Source organism: Osmerus mordax, chromosome 3 (assembly GCF_038355195.1).
Source record: "Osmerus mordax isolate fOsmMor3 chromosome 3, fOsmMor3.pri, whole genome shotgun sequence".
Taxonomy (NCBI): Eukaryota; Metazoa; Chordata; class Actinopteri; order Osmeriformes; family Osmeridae; genus Osmerus; species Osmerus mordax.
Window position 1 is genome coordinate 3534327 of NC_090052.1, and position 17904 is coordinate 3552230.

General features: G+C 52.7%; 1 protein-coding gene across 3 annotated transcripts in view; it reads right to left on the reverse strand.

Annotated features, from left to right (window-relative positions):
• LOC136940317 (RNA binding protein fox-1 homolog 2-like) overlaps positions 1-17904 on the reverse strand; it is a 34693-nt gene that overhangs the window by 13723 nt on the left and 3066 nt on the right. The window contains exons 2-6 of one of the 3 annotated variants that reach the window (XM_067232394.1): positions 12679-12729; positions 3360-3560; positions 2966-3136; positions 1873-1926; positions 1122-1214 (exon numbers count right to left, since the gene is read on the reverse strand). In XM_067232394.1, coding sequence (XP_067088495.1) covers positions 1122-1214; positions 1873-1926; positions 2966-3136; positions 3360-3560; positions 12679-12729 — 570 coding nt within the window. Of the gene's footprint in view, positions 1-1121; positions 1215-1872; positions 1927-2965; positions 3137-3359; positions 3561-8425; positions 8566-12678; positions 12730-17904 lie in introns of those variants that run through there. The other 2 variants (XM_067232396.1, XM_067232395.1) reach the window with 2 other exon arrangements.

Here is a 17904-nt window from a genome sequence, read left to right on the forward strand (position 1 = left end):
GTCCGTGATGGACTTAGGCTGCAGGACAGGTGTCATCCCAATCATGGCTTAGAGGCAGTGACCGAGGACTGGAGATGGGGACGGGACCATGGCAAACCACCACACCACACCATGCCACCCCCCCCGCCTCTCCAGCCCCCCCCCCCCCCCCCCCCCTTGGTGAGAAGGTTAGGTTGCACCACACGCCGGCTGACACGCAACGCGAGGTGGAACGGCAAAAGAAAAACAACCGCATGCCGCCGTCCCAAACGCCTCGGGACAACACAGAAACGCGGGCGTACATAGACAAGACAGGAAGTGGGGCTTCGCATCCAGATGGACACAGACAGACGGGGGGGGGGGGGGGGGGGCGTGTGGCGAAGGTGCAGAAGAGAAGCCACGCTCGAAAGAGAGCCCACGCTCATGCACGGCTTAGGTAAAGGGTGTCCAGCATGCTCGCCTGCGCTCGGAGCCCGAAAGCGCCACGTCACCAAAACTTGGCGCCCCGTGCGGGGTGAGAAAGATCGGTCTGCGTAGGCGGACGGGCGACAGAGAGGGTTGTCCGACGGGCGGTTGTGCTCATGCAGCGTGGTTTCGTCGCCGCCACCTCTGTCTTCTCCCCTTGACCGAGCCAATCGCGGACAAGTGCGGTGTTGATTGGCTCGTGTTAAAGGGACAGTTCGTTCAAATTTCAGAATGACCTATTTCTTCCCTTCTCACCCTTGATCGCAATCAAAATGCAATTTAACCAGGCAACGGAAAGAAAATAGGTGATTTTGAATTTTTGGGTGACATATCCCTAAAACTGGAGAAGCTAGGCTGGGACATCAGTGCATAAAACACAAAACCTTGAATTAAAAAAAAGAATTTGCAGAGGAGACTACCCAGCATGCCTTGTGTTGTGTCCTTGCACCCCAAACTCTCACAACCCCAAAAATAAATTTGGGAAACAAATAAAAACTAAAACAAGACAAAAACTTTCAAAATAATTCTAATACAAAAAAAACTAAAACAACAACCATTGATCATGGGAACCAGCATAGACCAGACCAGAGCATGTCAGTGTGGAAGGATGGGTGCTAGCTAGCAGAGTCAGTGACGACAGGCAGAGCAAAAGAGAGAAAGAGAAGAGAGAAAGTTACCTCGATCTTGCGTCCCTCCACCAGAGTACCATGCAGCCTCTCCCTGGCCTTCTCTGCGTCCGCACTCGTCTCAAACGTCACAAAGCCAAAGCCCTGGAGGGGGGGGGGGGGGGGGGGGGGGGTTAGAGGGGCGCCACCAGGGTCGACTCGTAAGGAGCATGTGCATTTCCCTCTTCATAAACGTTGGCTTCTCCCAAGATACACAAATCTGTTTCCCGTCCAGACTTAAAGACTGGTCTGGAAGTATTTCCATTCATTCCACATTAGACTTGGCTTTGGTCTTTAAAATCCTAACACATTTTTTGGGGGGGTGGGGAGGGTTTCATTTCGGGGGGACAAACCAGCAGCCAATATCAAATTGAGCACATACATGCTTTAAAAAGACATTCAAAGTATTCCAGCCTCTGCCAGATCCACTCATTAAACATTGACTTAGAACGACGTCCCCGCTATAGGCAGGGCTCTCCTGGTGCTTTGCTGCTACTGATAAGAGGGGGCCGCGGGTCATAATTATGTATTTCCATTGAGCCAGCAGTGATAGGAGCAGGCACACCAAAGGAACACAGGGGAACGTGGGAAATGGAGTTCAGTGGTCCTCACCTTGACCGTGTGATAATGTAACATTCATGACAATGGTTTGATGTATTGTTTGTGTGTGGTTGTCAGTCTACATGTACTGAAATTGATTTATGATACGTAAGAAGTATTGTTATTTGAGCTCTTCATGTGTAGTGAAGGCGGTGTCACTCACCTTAGAACCCCTCTCATTGAAAATGATCTCCACATCGAGAATCTTGCCAAATTGCTGAAAACAGAGGGAGAAGAAAGACTAAACACCCTCAGAAGCAAAAGAATATAAACATAATATATTTACAAATATATAATAAACTGAAAAAATTAAATCCCTGAGTACATTCTAATTACAGAGCACTCCTACATAGGACTGACACACTTCCTGTTTGGGTATCTGACCTGACCCCTGTGTATAGCAAATATGTAGATGTGGAGTGGCTCACCTGGTGGAATGCGTACCACGTAAGTCCTTACCGCAGCGGCCCGGGTTCGATTCCGGCCCGGGCCATTTACTGCATCTCATCCCCTAGCTCTCTCCCTTGCCTTTCCTGTCTCTTTACACACTATCATTATCAAAATAAAACACAAATGCCAAAACAAAATATCTTAAAAAACAAACATATGTAGATGTGCACAAACATAGCCTTGTTGTTGGGGATGAACTACAACTCTACACAAGAGGGCAGTATTCAACAACAGGAAACTTTCCGGAACAATCTCCTGTCACCTACCCCCTTTTCTCTCTTTCTCTTTTAACACACGGCACATTACACATGTTCCTTCCCTCGTCCATTCCCTCTTTTAGCTCTCCCCCCCCCATCCCTCTCTCCTGACCCGGAGAGGCAGAGAGAAATAAAAAGACATGATTAAAGGCCAGGGGTGTCGCCCCATTTGTGATTCTCCTGGCCTTTGTTCTCCTTAACATCCCCTTTGTCACACCCACACACATACACACACACACACCTACACAGATACACACACACATAGTAAAGAGCATTGTCCAGAAGGAAAAGACAGATTTATGAAGCATCATAAAAGGAGTGCTCAGGAAGGTTCTAGAAAAAAAACCCTCCCCCCTCACATTGTCTCTGCTAGTTTTACCCTGAACTAATTCATAGCTCCCTGCTTCTCCTTGACACTTCTACACACTGAACCACTAACCCCACACAACAAAGAATCGATATCTGTTCAGGACATCTCTCTAAGAATGACCCAATGTTTGCGTTCGGACTGAGCCGTCAAAGCGGGGGGGGGGGGGGGGGGTGTCTTACCCCAAACATCTGGCGCAGGTCGGGGTCTCGGAAGCGGAAGGGGATGTTGGAGACGTGGAGGCGCTTGGGGGAGCCCTTGGCCTCGGGGGACTCCCCACCAGACCCCCCAGCGCTGGACACCACCGTCCCACACTGGGCCAGCACCTCACCCTGGGGGGGGCCCTCTGCCTGCTGGGGGAAGGGGGGGGAGGAGGGGGGTGCAGAGGAAGAAATGGAGGGGCAGAAAACGTGTATAAGGATGGGATGATGAAACAGAGGGAGAGATGGAGACAGACGGGGAGAGACGGAGAGAGACCAATAGGTGAGACCAGTGTGAATTGGACACGGTCAGCAGAAGTGCTGGAGTGGCGGGGCCTTCTCGTGTCGCCGGTGATGACAGAGAGGGCAGACTCACTGGCGTGATGACGTGGACGGGTGTGGGCGTGGCGCCGTTGGGCCCTGAGCCCTCCTCCACCGGCCCCTGGCCCCCCGCGGAGAAGATCGCTCCGCCAAACTCGGACGCCGCCAGGCCGTTCTGGGGCGGGGGCGGAGGCGGGAAGGCGGTGAAGGGAGGGGCCCCCAGGCTGTCCGGACCCCCCGCTGAGTCTTGTGGAGCCTGAGGGGGAGAGAGAGAGAGGGACAGAGGTAGGTTAAAAACAGCTATCCAATTTCAGTCTCCCTCAGACTCCCTCCAACCCTACCCTCTCGCTCTCCCTCTCTCTCTCCATATCTGGCTGCAGCATTTCTGTCAGCAACACATGAAATATTCACAGCAAACACATCCATTATTGAATCAAACAGATAATCTGATCTAGTTTCTGACACAGAGATGCTCCCTATAAAACTGTGGCTACACATCGAACCAGGAGCGAAAACCTTGAAAACCTGCAATGTCACCTGACGATCCTGTGGAAATCACCCTCAATGTACTGCTACAATAACCCTGTAACGGTAACAGAAGTACTTCTACCACCAATTCCTAAAACAATAGGCCATTATTAAGTCACCCAAACTACTACTATGAAACTTACTGTTAATAATGCATGTATGAATATATGCTCCCATTACTAATCCCTACGTATGTGAATCCTGAATGAGCTTATGCAAAGCAAGTCAGCATCCAGTATGAAGCTTACTTCTGGAGGTAGACTATGTGGTGTGTGTAAGCGGTAAGAGAGCGAGAGAGACTGTGTGTGTGTGTGTGTGTGTGTGTGGTTAGAGAGAGAAAGAAAGAGGGGGGGGGGTGTATGTTGGGGGCAAGCAGGCATGACACCGATATCACACACATCACACACACCCAGCCTCCTGTCAAGGACAGCAGTAACAAGTTTCCAAACACCCAGACAACCTTCCTCTGGGAGCGGGAGACGAGGGGGGACAGGACTGGGAGGGGGGAGACCTAGTCACTGTGCCAGCCAGTCACTCAGCCAGCCAGCCAGTCAGCCAGCCAGCCAGTCAGCCAGCCAATCAGAGCCAGCCAGTCACTCAGCCAAACAGTCATCCAATCAGAGCCAGCCAGTCAGCAAGTCACTCAGCCAGCCAGTTAACCAGCAAGTCAGTCAGCCAGCCATCCATCTAGTCTTGTGTAGAGAAGAGAAGGAAGGTGGAGAAGGTCGGGGGAGAGCGGTGTGGTTGGAGGGAAGAGCATCCAGAGAAGGAGACGAGACAGTGGTTCTGTTAAGCCAAACACCACTCTCTCCAGAGCCAACACACACACACAACATTTTGAATGCCAACTATGCTCCGCTTGAAGTCATCATAATACACCAGAGAGCAAGCCGACACAGGAAGATTCGACTTGATTGAAATGAACAGAACCCCTGGGCGGGCTGAGGGGGGGGGACTGGGGGGGACGACTGAGGGGGGGGACGACTGAGGGGGGGGCTGAGGTGGGGGACGACTGAGGGGACGACTGAGGGGGGGGGGGGGCGCTTTTGCAGGCAGTGGTAAGGTAAGGTGGTAAGGATGTATATGTAGCAGTAGGTTAACGGAACATATGGCTTTGGTGTACTGTAACAGCAGTATATGCGTCTCTGTGTGTGTGCGTAGAAGTGTAAGTGTGCGTGCGTATGTGTGTGTGTGTGTGCGTGCGTGTGCATTTGTGTGTGCATGTGTGTGTGGTTGTGTGTGTGTGCGTATGTGTGCGTGTGCATATGTGTGTGCATGTGTGTGTGGTTTTGTGTGTGTGTGTGTGCGTCTGGCTGCAGACAGGCCCATTAGTCAGCCTGGGCATTCCTGCTCCTCTGTGTGCAGGCTGGCTGAAGGCCCTACATGGTAGCATCTCACAGACAGAGCCCAGACAGAGGGAGGGGAGGGGAGACGGTGGGGGGGGGGGAAACAGGGAGAGGGGGGGGGGAGACGGTGAGGGCGGGGCAACAGGGAGAGGGGGGGGGGGAGACGGTGAGGGCGGGAGGGGGGGGGCAACAGGGAGAGGGGGGCAACAGGGAGAGGGGGGGGAGACGGTGAGGGCGGGAGGGGTGGATGAAGAGAGAAAGAAAGACAAATAAAGTCAAAGAAAGGATGAGGACGCATCTTCTCAACTCTTTACACAGAGACGGCGTTCCAAAATAAAACACTTCACTTTGGTTAGTCTCTCTCTCTCTCTCTCTCTCTCTCTCTCTCGCTCTCTCAATTCAATTGGCTTTATTAGCATTAATAAACAAATGTTCATATTGCCAAAGCAACGGTGGAGCCACAGAAACAGTATTCATCCCATTACTGTGGACATCGGTATACTATTAATGTTACCAAATAATCCGATAACAACCTAACATGGCAAATTCGGTTGAAAGATTAAAGCAGGAGAACTTTAACATAACCTTAGGATTGATTACATAATATATATATATATACATACATACACACACGTCAGTCACACACACAGTATATTCTCTCCCTCTCCCTCTCCCTCCCCCTCCCCCTCCCTCCCCCCTCCCTCCCTCTCCCTCTCCCCCCCTCTCCCTCCCGACCTGGCTTGATGGAATCCAGACAAAGTTATTTACCTCCAACCATGGAGCCCAAGCCACACACACACACACACACACCACGTCGCAGGGACCGCCCTCCAAATCCTTATATGGTCCTCAGTGTGTGCCTGCCACAATAACTTCCTGCAGACCAATCAAATCATTCTAAAGCCCGCCCCTGCCTGGAACACTGTGATCATTGGCTCACAGCCTGCAGGCACCACCAGCAAAAAAAACACAATGGAAAAACATGTCAAAAATACGTAATACAAAACGAATGGTCAGGGAGTCTAAACATATTTACCTAGAGTTCAGTTTGTTTGACAGATAAGTGTAAATACAGCATCTATATAAAGACTGTAGGATGTAAGTTCTAGACCCACTAAAGGCTGTCGTGTCACATCTGGTGCGTAAGCTAGCTGAATTGTGTTTTGAGGCGAAACAAGGAGAAAAGCATTTGACATTTTTGGTTTTAAAATTCATTTGCATTTCTACATTTGTTTTGTGTTTCGTTTTGCTTTTTGGGAGAGGGGGCGGTTAGGGTTGTTGGATTATAGGCTGTTGCACATGAGGCAATTTGCTTCTGTATCACATCTCGCTAACCCACACAGCTGCAGCAACACTCGCGTCCGGTTCTCTAGCTTGCACTGTTCACCTCGCTGGTTTTAGCGAATCCAAAGGCTCTCTCAGATTGCACAAAATTGACGCTTTAAAGTGCTCAAATGCAAAATGTCTAATTTCCCCCGCTACCTAAGTGAGCGAAAAACCGGGCCTGGTTATGGCAATGTGTGTGTGTGTGCCCTGTCAACAGGAAGACCCAGGAAGGTGAAAGTGTGTGTGTGCGTACGTGTAGATGTGTCTGTATGTGTTTGTGTTTATGTGGGTACGTGTAAAGATCCAAACACGCCTCACCTGTCAGTCACCCGTGGCGTGTGTGTGTGTGTGTGTGTGTGTGTGTGTGTGTGTGTGTGTGAGTGCTGCATCAAACCTCCCCTCTGACAGGAGGGACGAGGAGTACGTGATGTGTTTACCCCAACACCAGCCACACATGGGAACTCAAGGGGCGTGCACACACACAGACAGGTCCACACACGGGTAGACACACACACACAAACAAACACACACACACACAACACAAGTTCACGCACACACATGCCAGCATGCTGGGCAGACACAATCAGGAACATAACTTTAGTAATCTTCACCGATCCTCCGCCTCTCCCTCTCCATTCCGTGTCTTTCATGGGACAGTCAGTGGCGTGTGGTGTCGCCTTCGAAACTCTCTCACCCTTCACGGCCTACTTCCACCCCCATATCCCCCAGCTGCCTGTGCCCTTTAAGGAGCAACGCGTGTTTAGGTAACAGCTGCTACGGCCTGGAGGGGAGACAAACGCAGGACGGAAGGAGCGAGCGAGGGAGTACGTAGGGGTGAGTCGAGGGAGTACGTAGGGGTGAGTCGAGGGAGTACGTAGGGGTGAGTCGAGGGAGAGTGAGATCATTGAAAAGAGTTGAAAGAGCTGGAGAAATGTCCTCCAACTGACAATCAACGCGATTCGCACGTTGACCTGTCTGCGCGACTGTGTGTGTGTGTGTGAGGGGTTGCACAGAAGGGACAGTAGAGGCAACGACCGTTAGTTGGCACCTGTCTGTATCACTCCAAGACAGATGACGGTACGCCTACTGGGACAGCTGGAACCACAACAAAGGATCACTTCACTCGATCCCCACACACACACGCGCGCACAAGCACGCGCGCCGTTTAAGTGTGACATGATGTTCTCTGCAGCATGGCACTGTGCCAATCTCTGCATGTGGAAAAGCCAGAGAACACACACACAAGCACACGCCTCTGCAAGTGCACATGAACACCAGGGTACTTTGACATATGGTGTAGATACACATGCACACAGAAACTCTCTCTTTCTCACACACACACACGCCTGTTCAAGTGCACATGAACACCACGGTACTTTGACATATGGTCTAGATACACAAGCACACAGAAACTCTCACACACACGCACACGCGCACGCGCACACACACACACACACACACACACACACACACACACCCTGAAGGCTCCAGTGGTACCTCGGCAGCACAGAGGAACAAGTTCGAACGCAGCACAACTCAGGTACACACACACACACCTAATGTAAAAATGTAAACATTTAACCCTCTCCCGGCGCTCTCGTCAAACGGCAACACCATATTCACTGCAGATAAGGACCCATTACACCACGCATACACAGCACCAGGGTGTGTGTGTGTGTGTGCGTTTGCAGTCAGAATGAAGGTAGGCTGGTGCAGCACTAGTCACAGCAAACTGACTGAGGCCTAAGGGCCTACAGCCCAGTCATGTATTTGGCCTAAGACACAGACATGTAGACCAAACGAATCAATCACCGATCCTTACACAAGGAGCGGGGGAGAAGTGCTGAGCATTTAGACGACCCCCGTTAGAACCCCAGAGCGACTAAGCAGAGAAATGACAGGAAGCCCGCGCGCTACTCACCTGTCGGACTGCAGCACAGTACAAACCCATCATGGTCTGTCTGTGCTGAGGGAAGGAGAAAGCTGCTCGCTCTCTTCTCCTCTCTCTCTGTCCCCCTCCCTCCCTACCTCTCTCCCTCCCTCCCTCTCTATCTCTCTCTCTCTACCTATTTCTCTCCCTCTCTCTCCCCGTCCGCTACTCTCCTCACACTCTCCTCCCGTACGTGTGTCCGCGCTGCAGCTCCCTCCGTCTGTCTGCCTCTCCTGCTCGCTCTCTCTCTCTCTCTCTCTCTCTCTCTCGCACGCACACACTCGTTCAAATTCTACCTCCCTTCTTTCCGGGTTTTCCCCTCCTTCCTCGGACGGAGGCGTCGGGCTGAATTAGGGGGGGTGCCTGACTCACTGCCACATGGCTTCCCGGACTTTGCATCTTCCCCCAAAATGCTGATATAGGGGGTGGGGCAGGGTCCCTTCTAACCTGTTGGAACAACTGAACTGTATGGCCCTCTTCACACCCTCTTGGTGGTCGGGGGTATGGGGGAAGGTTCACCTGGTACGTGTCTGTGACACCCTCGGCTAAGGATACACTGAGCTGGATGAGTTGATATTATGACCCGTTCATAAACATAAGCTGTTGAAGTAGGACTAAGGTGAGGCTTGAGTGGCTAGGTTTCTTCTCTCAGTCCCTCCTCTTCTACCCGACCAGTTCGTCCTTCTCTCCATCTGTTGTTTTCTTCTCGTTAAGAAGCTGCAGTAACTGGCTCTCGGACCAGAGAGAAGAAACTAGCTTCTTCTCTACTTCACTTCGCCTCCCTCCCTCCCTCCCTTCCCCTGACTGTACCACACCGCACTGCAGCGCTTTTTTATTTTTTTTTATTATCATTTATTTATTGGATGGCAGCTTGTCAACCCCACCAGTAGGCAGCCCCCACAAACTCCCCTCCCCCAACCCCTCCCCTCTCCTCCCCTCCCCTCCCCTCCTCACCTCAACCATGTGTGCGTGTTCCATTCCCTGCTCCTCTGCAACGAGCGGTGCCGTTCGCACAACTGCAGTAAAGGCTCACACTCTCTCTCCCTCTCTCTCTTTTCTCACTCCTTCCCATCTTCCATTCTGCCTGCATGGCGTCGGCGCCAGAATGCTGCTGGAGACGTGCGCATGCTGGAGGAGGGACGGACAGGAGGAGGCGGGGGGGGGGGGGGGGGTGGAGGAGATGTATAGGAGGAGGTAGAGGGGGACAGGGGGAGAGAGGCGCAAGGGAGGAGTCATAATAACGGGGAGGGCGGGTGGTGGTGGAAGAAAAAGGGGGACGTGGATGCGAGTGAGAGATAGCGGGAAAGAGATAGGATAGAGAGGCCGAGGGAGGGAGGGAGGGGGTGAAAAGAGCGAGGGATGAGGGGATTACGATGTAAGTGAGGAGGATGAGAGGATGAATAGGGGATGATCGGGGGATTAAAGCACGGCGCCTGAACACACTGATAAACACGCTGATGCTCTACTGACACAGGCGTCCTAAATCACACACACACACAAACAAATACTTTGTAGATAGCCCATCTCTATCACAAGCTCAAACTCACTCCTAAACAGTGCGAAAGCACACACACAAACACAAAAAACTTACACTCCAAGTCCCACACGTCATATGTGAGTTGAGCTACTCAACTATAGTCATAAATGCTTTACTGGAACGGAATAGAAATGTGCGGGCGCCGGTAAACATCACAGCCTTTCAGACTACAATGCCCTCTGATTGGGTGCTTTCAAATGACAGATGGCAAAGCCTTCCTTCACTGACTGTACACCTCACACCGGCTTCACACAAAGTGAGCTGACATGCAGTACACACACACACACACGCGCGTGTGATCACCATACTGTGGCCATCCTGACTACGCCCACAGCGAAGGGAAAACAGATTCAGGCAGGACTGCAGAAGTTGGGCTTGTTAAACAGACACACGTAGACACCTGCAGAGGACACACATCTCCACACACACACACACACACACATCTCCACCCACACACACACACACACACATCTCCACACATCTCCACACACACACACACACACACACACATCTCCACCCACACACACACACACACACACACACACATCTCCACACATCTCCACACACACACACACACACACACATCTCCACCCACACACACACACACACACACATCTCCACACACACACACATCTCCACACACACACACACCTCCACACACACACACACACACACACACACACACACACATCTCCACACACACACACCTCCACACACACACACATCTCCACCCACACACACACACACACATCTCCACACACACACACCTCCACACACACACACACACACACACACATCTCCACACACACACACATCTCCACACACACATCTCCACACACACACACATCTCCACACACACACACCTCCACACACACACACACACACAAGTAGACACCTGCAGAGGACACATCTCCACCCCCCCCCGGGAGCAGGGTAGCCTAACCCTAACCCTCTATGGATGTACCATCAGCATAAACACAGACAGAGATGGGCCTGGAGGCTGTAGACACACACGCACACACACACGAACAGGACTGCTACCCAAACTGAGCGTCTGGGCTCCTAAACATTAGCATGGCTAACGCACACGTTACCGTAGCAACCTTCAGGACTCCTTTGTGCTTAGGGGCAGAATATATTACCTGTTAAACACACGCACACACACACACACACGTACTCACCGAGTCAGACACTTGTTAAATTATTCACATTACTACACTCTCATGCATCCAAATCACGTGTGCGTGTTTGACTACAGGTGCGTTTTACCGCCCCCTAGGCTTCCATACAGGACGGACTGTTCCTGAGTGCGGCGCACGCCCTTCCCCTTCAAAACACACCAAGCAGGCAGGGCGGGTGAAGGCGACGGGGTTGGATTTGTCCGAACGACTCCTCCCCTTCCCTCTCTTCATCCCTGCCTCCTGTCCACCTCTTTTGCTCCAAGAATGGAGGGGACGGGAGGGGAGATGGACGTGGCAGCCAGTAGATCCAGACCGTTCTTGCCACTGACAACTGAAACACTGCAGAGCTGCACTCCTGATCCTTGACCTTCCCGCTGTACTTTCTGGAAGCACTACTCGTGCGTCGCCTCGGACGAGAGCGCCTGCTCAGTGAATCAGATGTGAAAGGCGCGAGGGGGCCGAGGAGGGGGGCAGAGAGGGCAGGAGGTGGAGGATGGAGAGCGACAGCACCCTCCTGTGGTCCTGCCAGAGAACTGCGGGTTGGAGCGGGACCCTCACCCTCGTCTGGACCCAGAAGCAGAGCGAGCCTGTCTCTCCCTCTCCCCGTCTCTCCCCCTCTCTCTCCTTCCCTGTCTCTCCCCCTCTCTGTCCTTCCCTGTCTCTCCCCCCTCTCTCTCCTTCCCTGTCTCTCCCCCTCTCTGTCCTTCCCTTTCTCTCCCCCTCTCTCTCCTTCCCTGTCTCTCTCCCTGTCTCCCCCCCTCTCTCTCCTTCCCTCTCTCTCCTTCCCTGTCTCTCCCCCTCTCTCTCCTTCCTGTCTCTCCCCCTCTCTCTCCTTCCCTGTCTCTCCCCCCTCTCTCTCCTTCCTGTCTCTCCCCCTCTCTCTCCTTCCCTGTCCCTCTCCCCCTCTCTCTCCTTCCCTGTCTCTCCCCTCTCTCTCCTTCCCTGTCTCTCCCCCCCTCTCTCCTTCCCTGTCTCTCCCCCTCTCTCTCCTTCTCGGGTCTCCCTGTCTCCCCCCTCTCCCCTGCTGTGCGCCGGGCTGAGCGGCTCTCTGCTCTGGGGACAGATAAGAGGGATGGAGGGAGAGGAACAAAAGGGGGGGAGGGGGGCAGAGATGGCCGCCGCTGCTCATCACACGGTGCTCATTACCGAGGGGAAGAGGGAGCCAGAAAGGAAGAGAGACAGACAGGGGGGGGGGGGGGGGTTAGAGAGATAAAGAGCAAGAGAGTGAAAAGTACAGCCAGGGAGCAGGCAAAGAAGGGAGAGAGAGAGAGAACAAATCTGGAGGACTTTGATGACGCAGAAGAGCGAAGCCGTTTGGCTCGGTGCTGGAGCGGTGGAATGTTCTCTCAGGGCTGAACACGACTGAGCGGGGGCCATCAGTTTGCTTCATCGGCGCCCCGCGTGTCAGGTGTGAGGCGGGACGCTATGTGGGCTCGCTGGGTCCTATAGGCGAGCACAGAGTCGCATTCTCCACTGATCTCAGACGATTTCCACTCAGGTTTGTAGTTGTGAGCATGTCATCTTACCTGACTGTGGGGCTGGTAGCCATGGAAACCGGGGGTTAAAGGCTCGTTGTTCTGAAAAGGCAACGAGACAGAGAAAGAGAGACACACACAGAGAGAAAGAGACAGAGAGAGAAAGAGACAGAGAGGGGGACAGAGGGACAGAGAGAGGGGACAGAGAGAGAGGGGACAGAGAGAGGGGGACAGAGAGAGAGGGACAGAGGGATAGAGAGAGAGGGACAGAGAGAGGGACAGAGGGAGAGAGAGAGAGAGAGAGAGGGAGAGAGAGGGACAGAGGGAGAGGAGAGAGAGAGAGAGAGAGAGAGAGAGAGAGAGAGAGAGAGAGAGAGAGAGAGAGAGAGAGAGAGAGAGAGAGAGAGAGAGAGAGAAAGAGAGAGAGAATTTAGAAATTTGACAGGATAAAATTCGACAGTAGAAAAAAAAACCCTGTTCGGCTGAAGTGCACTTTCCCTTTGCAACTAGAACAGCATTTCACAGAAACCTTCACTGTCCTTCTGTCCTTTAGAGAGCAAAAACAGAGTAATGCAAAAAGGAGCATGGATGAACATGCCAATAGGGTAGGAGAGGGAGTGGAGATATCTGACCTTTTCCAGTCAGAGAAACTGAACGCTGGCATACAGTTAACACGACCCAACTCTGTGAAGCCTGCAAACACACACACGCCAAAAACGTGCGAGACACAAGCATTTAGGCCCCACACACACACATGCCCTCTTCAATCCCTTCCCCCAACTGCAAACTAAAACAATTGCACTCCGTTGACAAGAGCCCCCTTCCCCCCTCCCCCCTTGTATCCACCCTGGTGCTCCCAGAACCCAGTGTGTTGTGGTTAATTGCTCCGTAATTACTTTTAATTCAATTATTTCTGTCGTTCTCCCTCTCTTTTCTTTGCTCCCCCTATCATTTCCCCTCGGCAGTCTCCATTGTTCTCAGTGGCGGCGGAGGAGAGAGAGAAGAGAGGGAGGAGAGGGGAGAGTGGAGAGGGGGAGCAGGGGGAGGGATGGAACCATGTGAAAGTTAATCAAACTATGATATTTTGACACCAGAGGCTGCCTGTTTGCCATCCTGCCGGCCTCCTCTGTGTGTCGAACCTCCCTGTCTCTCTACCTCCCTGTCTGTCTCTCTATCTCCCTGTCTGTCTCTCTATCTCCCTGTCTGTCTCTCTATCTCCCTGTCTCTCTACCTCCCTGTCTGTCTCTCTATCTCCCTGTCTGTCTCTCTATCTCCCTGTCTGTCTCTCTATCTCCCTGTCTCTCTACCTCCCTGTCTCTCTACCTCCCTGTCTGTCTCTTTATCTCCCTGTCTGTCTCTCTATCTCCCTGTCTGTCTCTCTATCTCCCTGTCTCTCTACCTCCCTGTCTGTCTCTCTATCTCCCTGTCTCTCTACCTCCTGTCTGTCTCTCTACCTCCCTGTCTGTCTCTCTATCTCCCTGTCTGTCTCTCTATCTCCCTGTCTGTCTCTCTATCTCCCTGTCTCTCTACCTCCCTGTCTCTCTACCTCCCTGTCTGTCTCTCTATCTCCCTGTCTGTCTCTCTATCTCCCTGTCTGTCTCTCTATCTCCCTGTCTGTCTCTCTATCTCCCTGTCTCTCTACCTCCCTGTCTGTCTCTCTATCTCCCTGTCTCTCTACCTCCCTGTCTGTCTCTCTATCTCCCTGTCTGTCTCTCTATCTCCCTGTCTCTCTACCTCCCTGTCTCTCTACCTCCCTGTCTCTCTACCTCCCTGTCTCTCTACCTCCCTGTCTGTCTCTCTACCTCCCTGTCTGCCTCTTCTACCTCCCTGTCTCTCTACCTCCCCGTCTGTCTCTCTACCTCCCCGTTTGCCTTTTCTACCTCCCTGTCTCTCTACCTCCCTGTCTGTCTCTCTACCTCCCTGTCTGCCTCTTCTACCTCCCTGTCTCTCTACCTCCCCGTCTCTCTACCTCCCCGTCTCTCTACCTCCCTGTCTCTCTACCTCCCTGTCTCTCTACCTCCCCCGTCTCTCTACCTCACTGTCTGCGTCTCTATCTCCCTGTGTCTCTACCTCCCTGTCTGTCTCTCCTACCTCTCTGTCTGCCTCTTCTACCTCCCTGTCTCTCTATCTCCCTGTCTGTCTCTGTACCTCACTGTCTGCGTCTCTCTATCTCCCTGTCTGTCTCTGTACCTCCCTGTCTGTCTCTGTACCTCCCTGTCTGTCTCTGTACCTCCCTGTCTGTCTCTGTACCTCCCTGTCTGTCTCTGTACCTCCCTGTCTGTCTCTTGTACCTCCCTGTCTGTCTCTGTACCTCCCTGTCTGTCTCTGTACCTCCCTGTCTGTCTCTGTACCTCCCTGTCTGTCTCTGTACCTCCCTGTCTGTCTCTGTACCTCCCTGTCTGTCTCTGTACCTCCCTGTCTGTCTCTGTACCTCCCTGTCTGTCTCTGTACCTCCCTGTCTGTCTCTGTACCTCCCTGTCTGTCTCTGTACCTCCCTGTCTGTCTCTGTACCTCCCTGTCTGTCTCTGTACCTCCCTGTCTGTCTCTCTACCTCCCTGTCTGTCTCTCTACCTCCCCGTCTCTCTACCCCCCCGTCTCTCTACCTCCCCGTCTCTCTACCTCCCCATCTCTCTACCTCCCCGTCTCTCTACCTCCCCGTCTCTCTACCTCCCTGTCTGTCTGTCTGTCTGTCTGTCTGGGAGGCTGCTGTTGGAAGAATTCTGGCATGCCTGGCGAGACTCAGGCCCTCTCAGTCACAAACAGACGACATGGGAGAAGGGGATTGGGGGAGGGGAGGATAGGGGGAGGAGAGGGAGAGCAGGGAGCACTGCTACCAACTCTGCACATGTGTTAGAGGGGGGGGGGGGGGTTGGGGGAGTCTGGCCTAAATATGTCTCTGTGCTCGTCCAGCACAGTACTCAGCCACAGATCTATATTACACAACCAGCCTCTCTGAGGCTACTCATACAGTCCCTCTCTACTCTGGCCTGACTTGGTCACTATTTTCCCAGATAGCCTCGTCTCCACTTCCTTCTACTTGGTCTCTACTTGGAGATAATTCAGTGTTTACTTGGTCCGTACTGGAGTCTAGTGCCAGAAGGAGGGTCAACTAGGAAGGTTAACTTCCTGACCCGCTGACCTGACCTCTGCTTGGCCTGGGCTTGAAGGGCCGCTTCCTGACTCAGGGTGTCATGGCGACAGTCTTGGGTGCATTCCCTCCCTCGTGGCTAGCTAGCGTGTTGCTCTCATGTCATCTCAGCATCTACAACCACGCTGTGCTGCTACGCTAGTTTAGCTTGGTTCCGGATCAGACCAGACCCGACCACAGCATTCTGTCTCACCAGTCAATGTTCTAATACCAAAAACAGACGTGGTAATGAAGGAGGGAAGGAGTGGCTGGAAGACCGGGGAGGAAAAGGGAGGAAGGAAAGGGGGGATGAGGTCACTTAGACAGAGAGACAATATTAGAAAGGCACACAGAGGGAAGAGAAGAGGGGCGAGCTGGAACTGAGCAATGTTTAATGTCTAGGCTAACGTACATATACGCTCGACCAGGCGACTGTAGTTGAGTGTGTTCGTGTGTGTGTGTGTGCGTGTGTGTGTGCTCCCTCAACCCTGTGCTCCTGCATATAACAGCCCTCTCTTTGTCTCCCCCTCTCTCCCCAATCCTGTTTCATCTGGAACCAATTTTCCCCTCGTGCTTCATCCCCCGAGGAAAGGCTCTCCTCTGCGCGCCGCGGCCTTGGGGGCCCGCTCTAAGAAACGCATAAGAGTAGTATTCAGCAACACAACCGGGGTGGTTAAAAGAGGGATCGCGTCCACCAGCCAACTCGTGGGGGCGTGTGTGTGTTGTACAACCAAAAGATTGCAGGTTCGAAGGGGAAAAAAATATGGACCGAGTGGAAGCGTTGAACGCCGTCCTTGACCACGTTCCGCTTTGGAAACGTTCTCCAGAAACCCACGACGGAACCCGAGCGGTTCCCTCCGTGAGTGCCTGGAGTCGGAACCGTATCTGTTCTGCTCTCGACCAGGCTGGAGAGATGAAGGAGGGAGGAGTTTAGAGCTGAAAAGGGGGGGGGGGGGGGGGGAGGAGGAGGGGGGGGGGGGGGGGAAGAGGGAGGGAAAAGGGGAAGAATTTGGTAACATCTGGAATCAATCTGTCTAGAAGGGAAAAGGGGGAGAGGGACGGATGGGGGGATGGAAGAGAGGAGAAAGAGAGAAAGAACAACAGGGCCGAGATGAAAACAAGAGCGCGGACAGACGGGGGAAGAATGCAGGGATTAGAACGAGAGCGGCGGCCCGGCGGTAGACGGAGGAATAGCGGCGGAAAAAAAAAGAGAGAGAGAAAAACCAATACGTGGAGACAATGACTCATAACCTAAGAATGTCATGTGACTTCTATATTTCCTTACGGGGTGGAGGGGGGGGATGGGCGAATGGGCTCTAAACTTGATACCCAGTCTTTAAACACGCTTCTTCACACACACAGTCCTTCCTCGCTATAGGGTGCGGTGTATCTTACACGTGCCTGCATTTGCAACTGTAAGCTGTCTGCGTTGCTACAGTGAACTACACTAAGCAGTGGTCATGGCGAGAAGCTCTTCTATTTTGATTCCAAGAGTGCTCTTTAACCAGCCTCCATCCACTTCGGTAATTACAGCTCGCTTGTTTAGTGGTGGGCACATTCGCTGAGGTGTGGCTAACGTGCGTTCTCTATCGAAAATGTCTGAGGGCCCTAAAGACAGACTTGCTGGCTGAGTAGATGGCTCACTTGCTGACTGAAAAAAACGGATCTGCCTGGTTGACTCGCTAACTGGTTTGTCAGGCAAGCTGATTTACTGGCTGGCTAGCTGACTAGCTAATTGGTTGACTGAATACAAACATACAAACAAACTAGCTAGTTGGCTGGAGGGTCCAGTAATGTACAGACAGCCACGGCCAGTCCCTGTAAACTTAAGGGCGTCTTTCTGTTTGTTTTCTCTCCCTCCCTCATGCTATTTTAGGAAAAGTAAAGAAGTTGGGAGAGGAGTTGGTGGAGGGAAGGCTTGGAGAAGTAAAGAGGGGGAAGGAGGGAGGACGAGGAGGGGAGAGAGGGAAGGCAGCAGGACATGAGGTCAGCAGATGGTTCGAGCTGGGAGGGCGGGGGGAACAGGGGGATGGGGGGAGAGAGTGGGGGGATGGGAGAGCGAGAGTGAGGGGGCTATGGGGGGGTTGATGGAAGGCGGGGTGGGACAAAAGGAGAGGTGGAAGACAGGATGAATCAACATTAGAGGGATA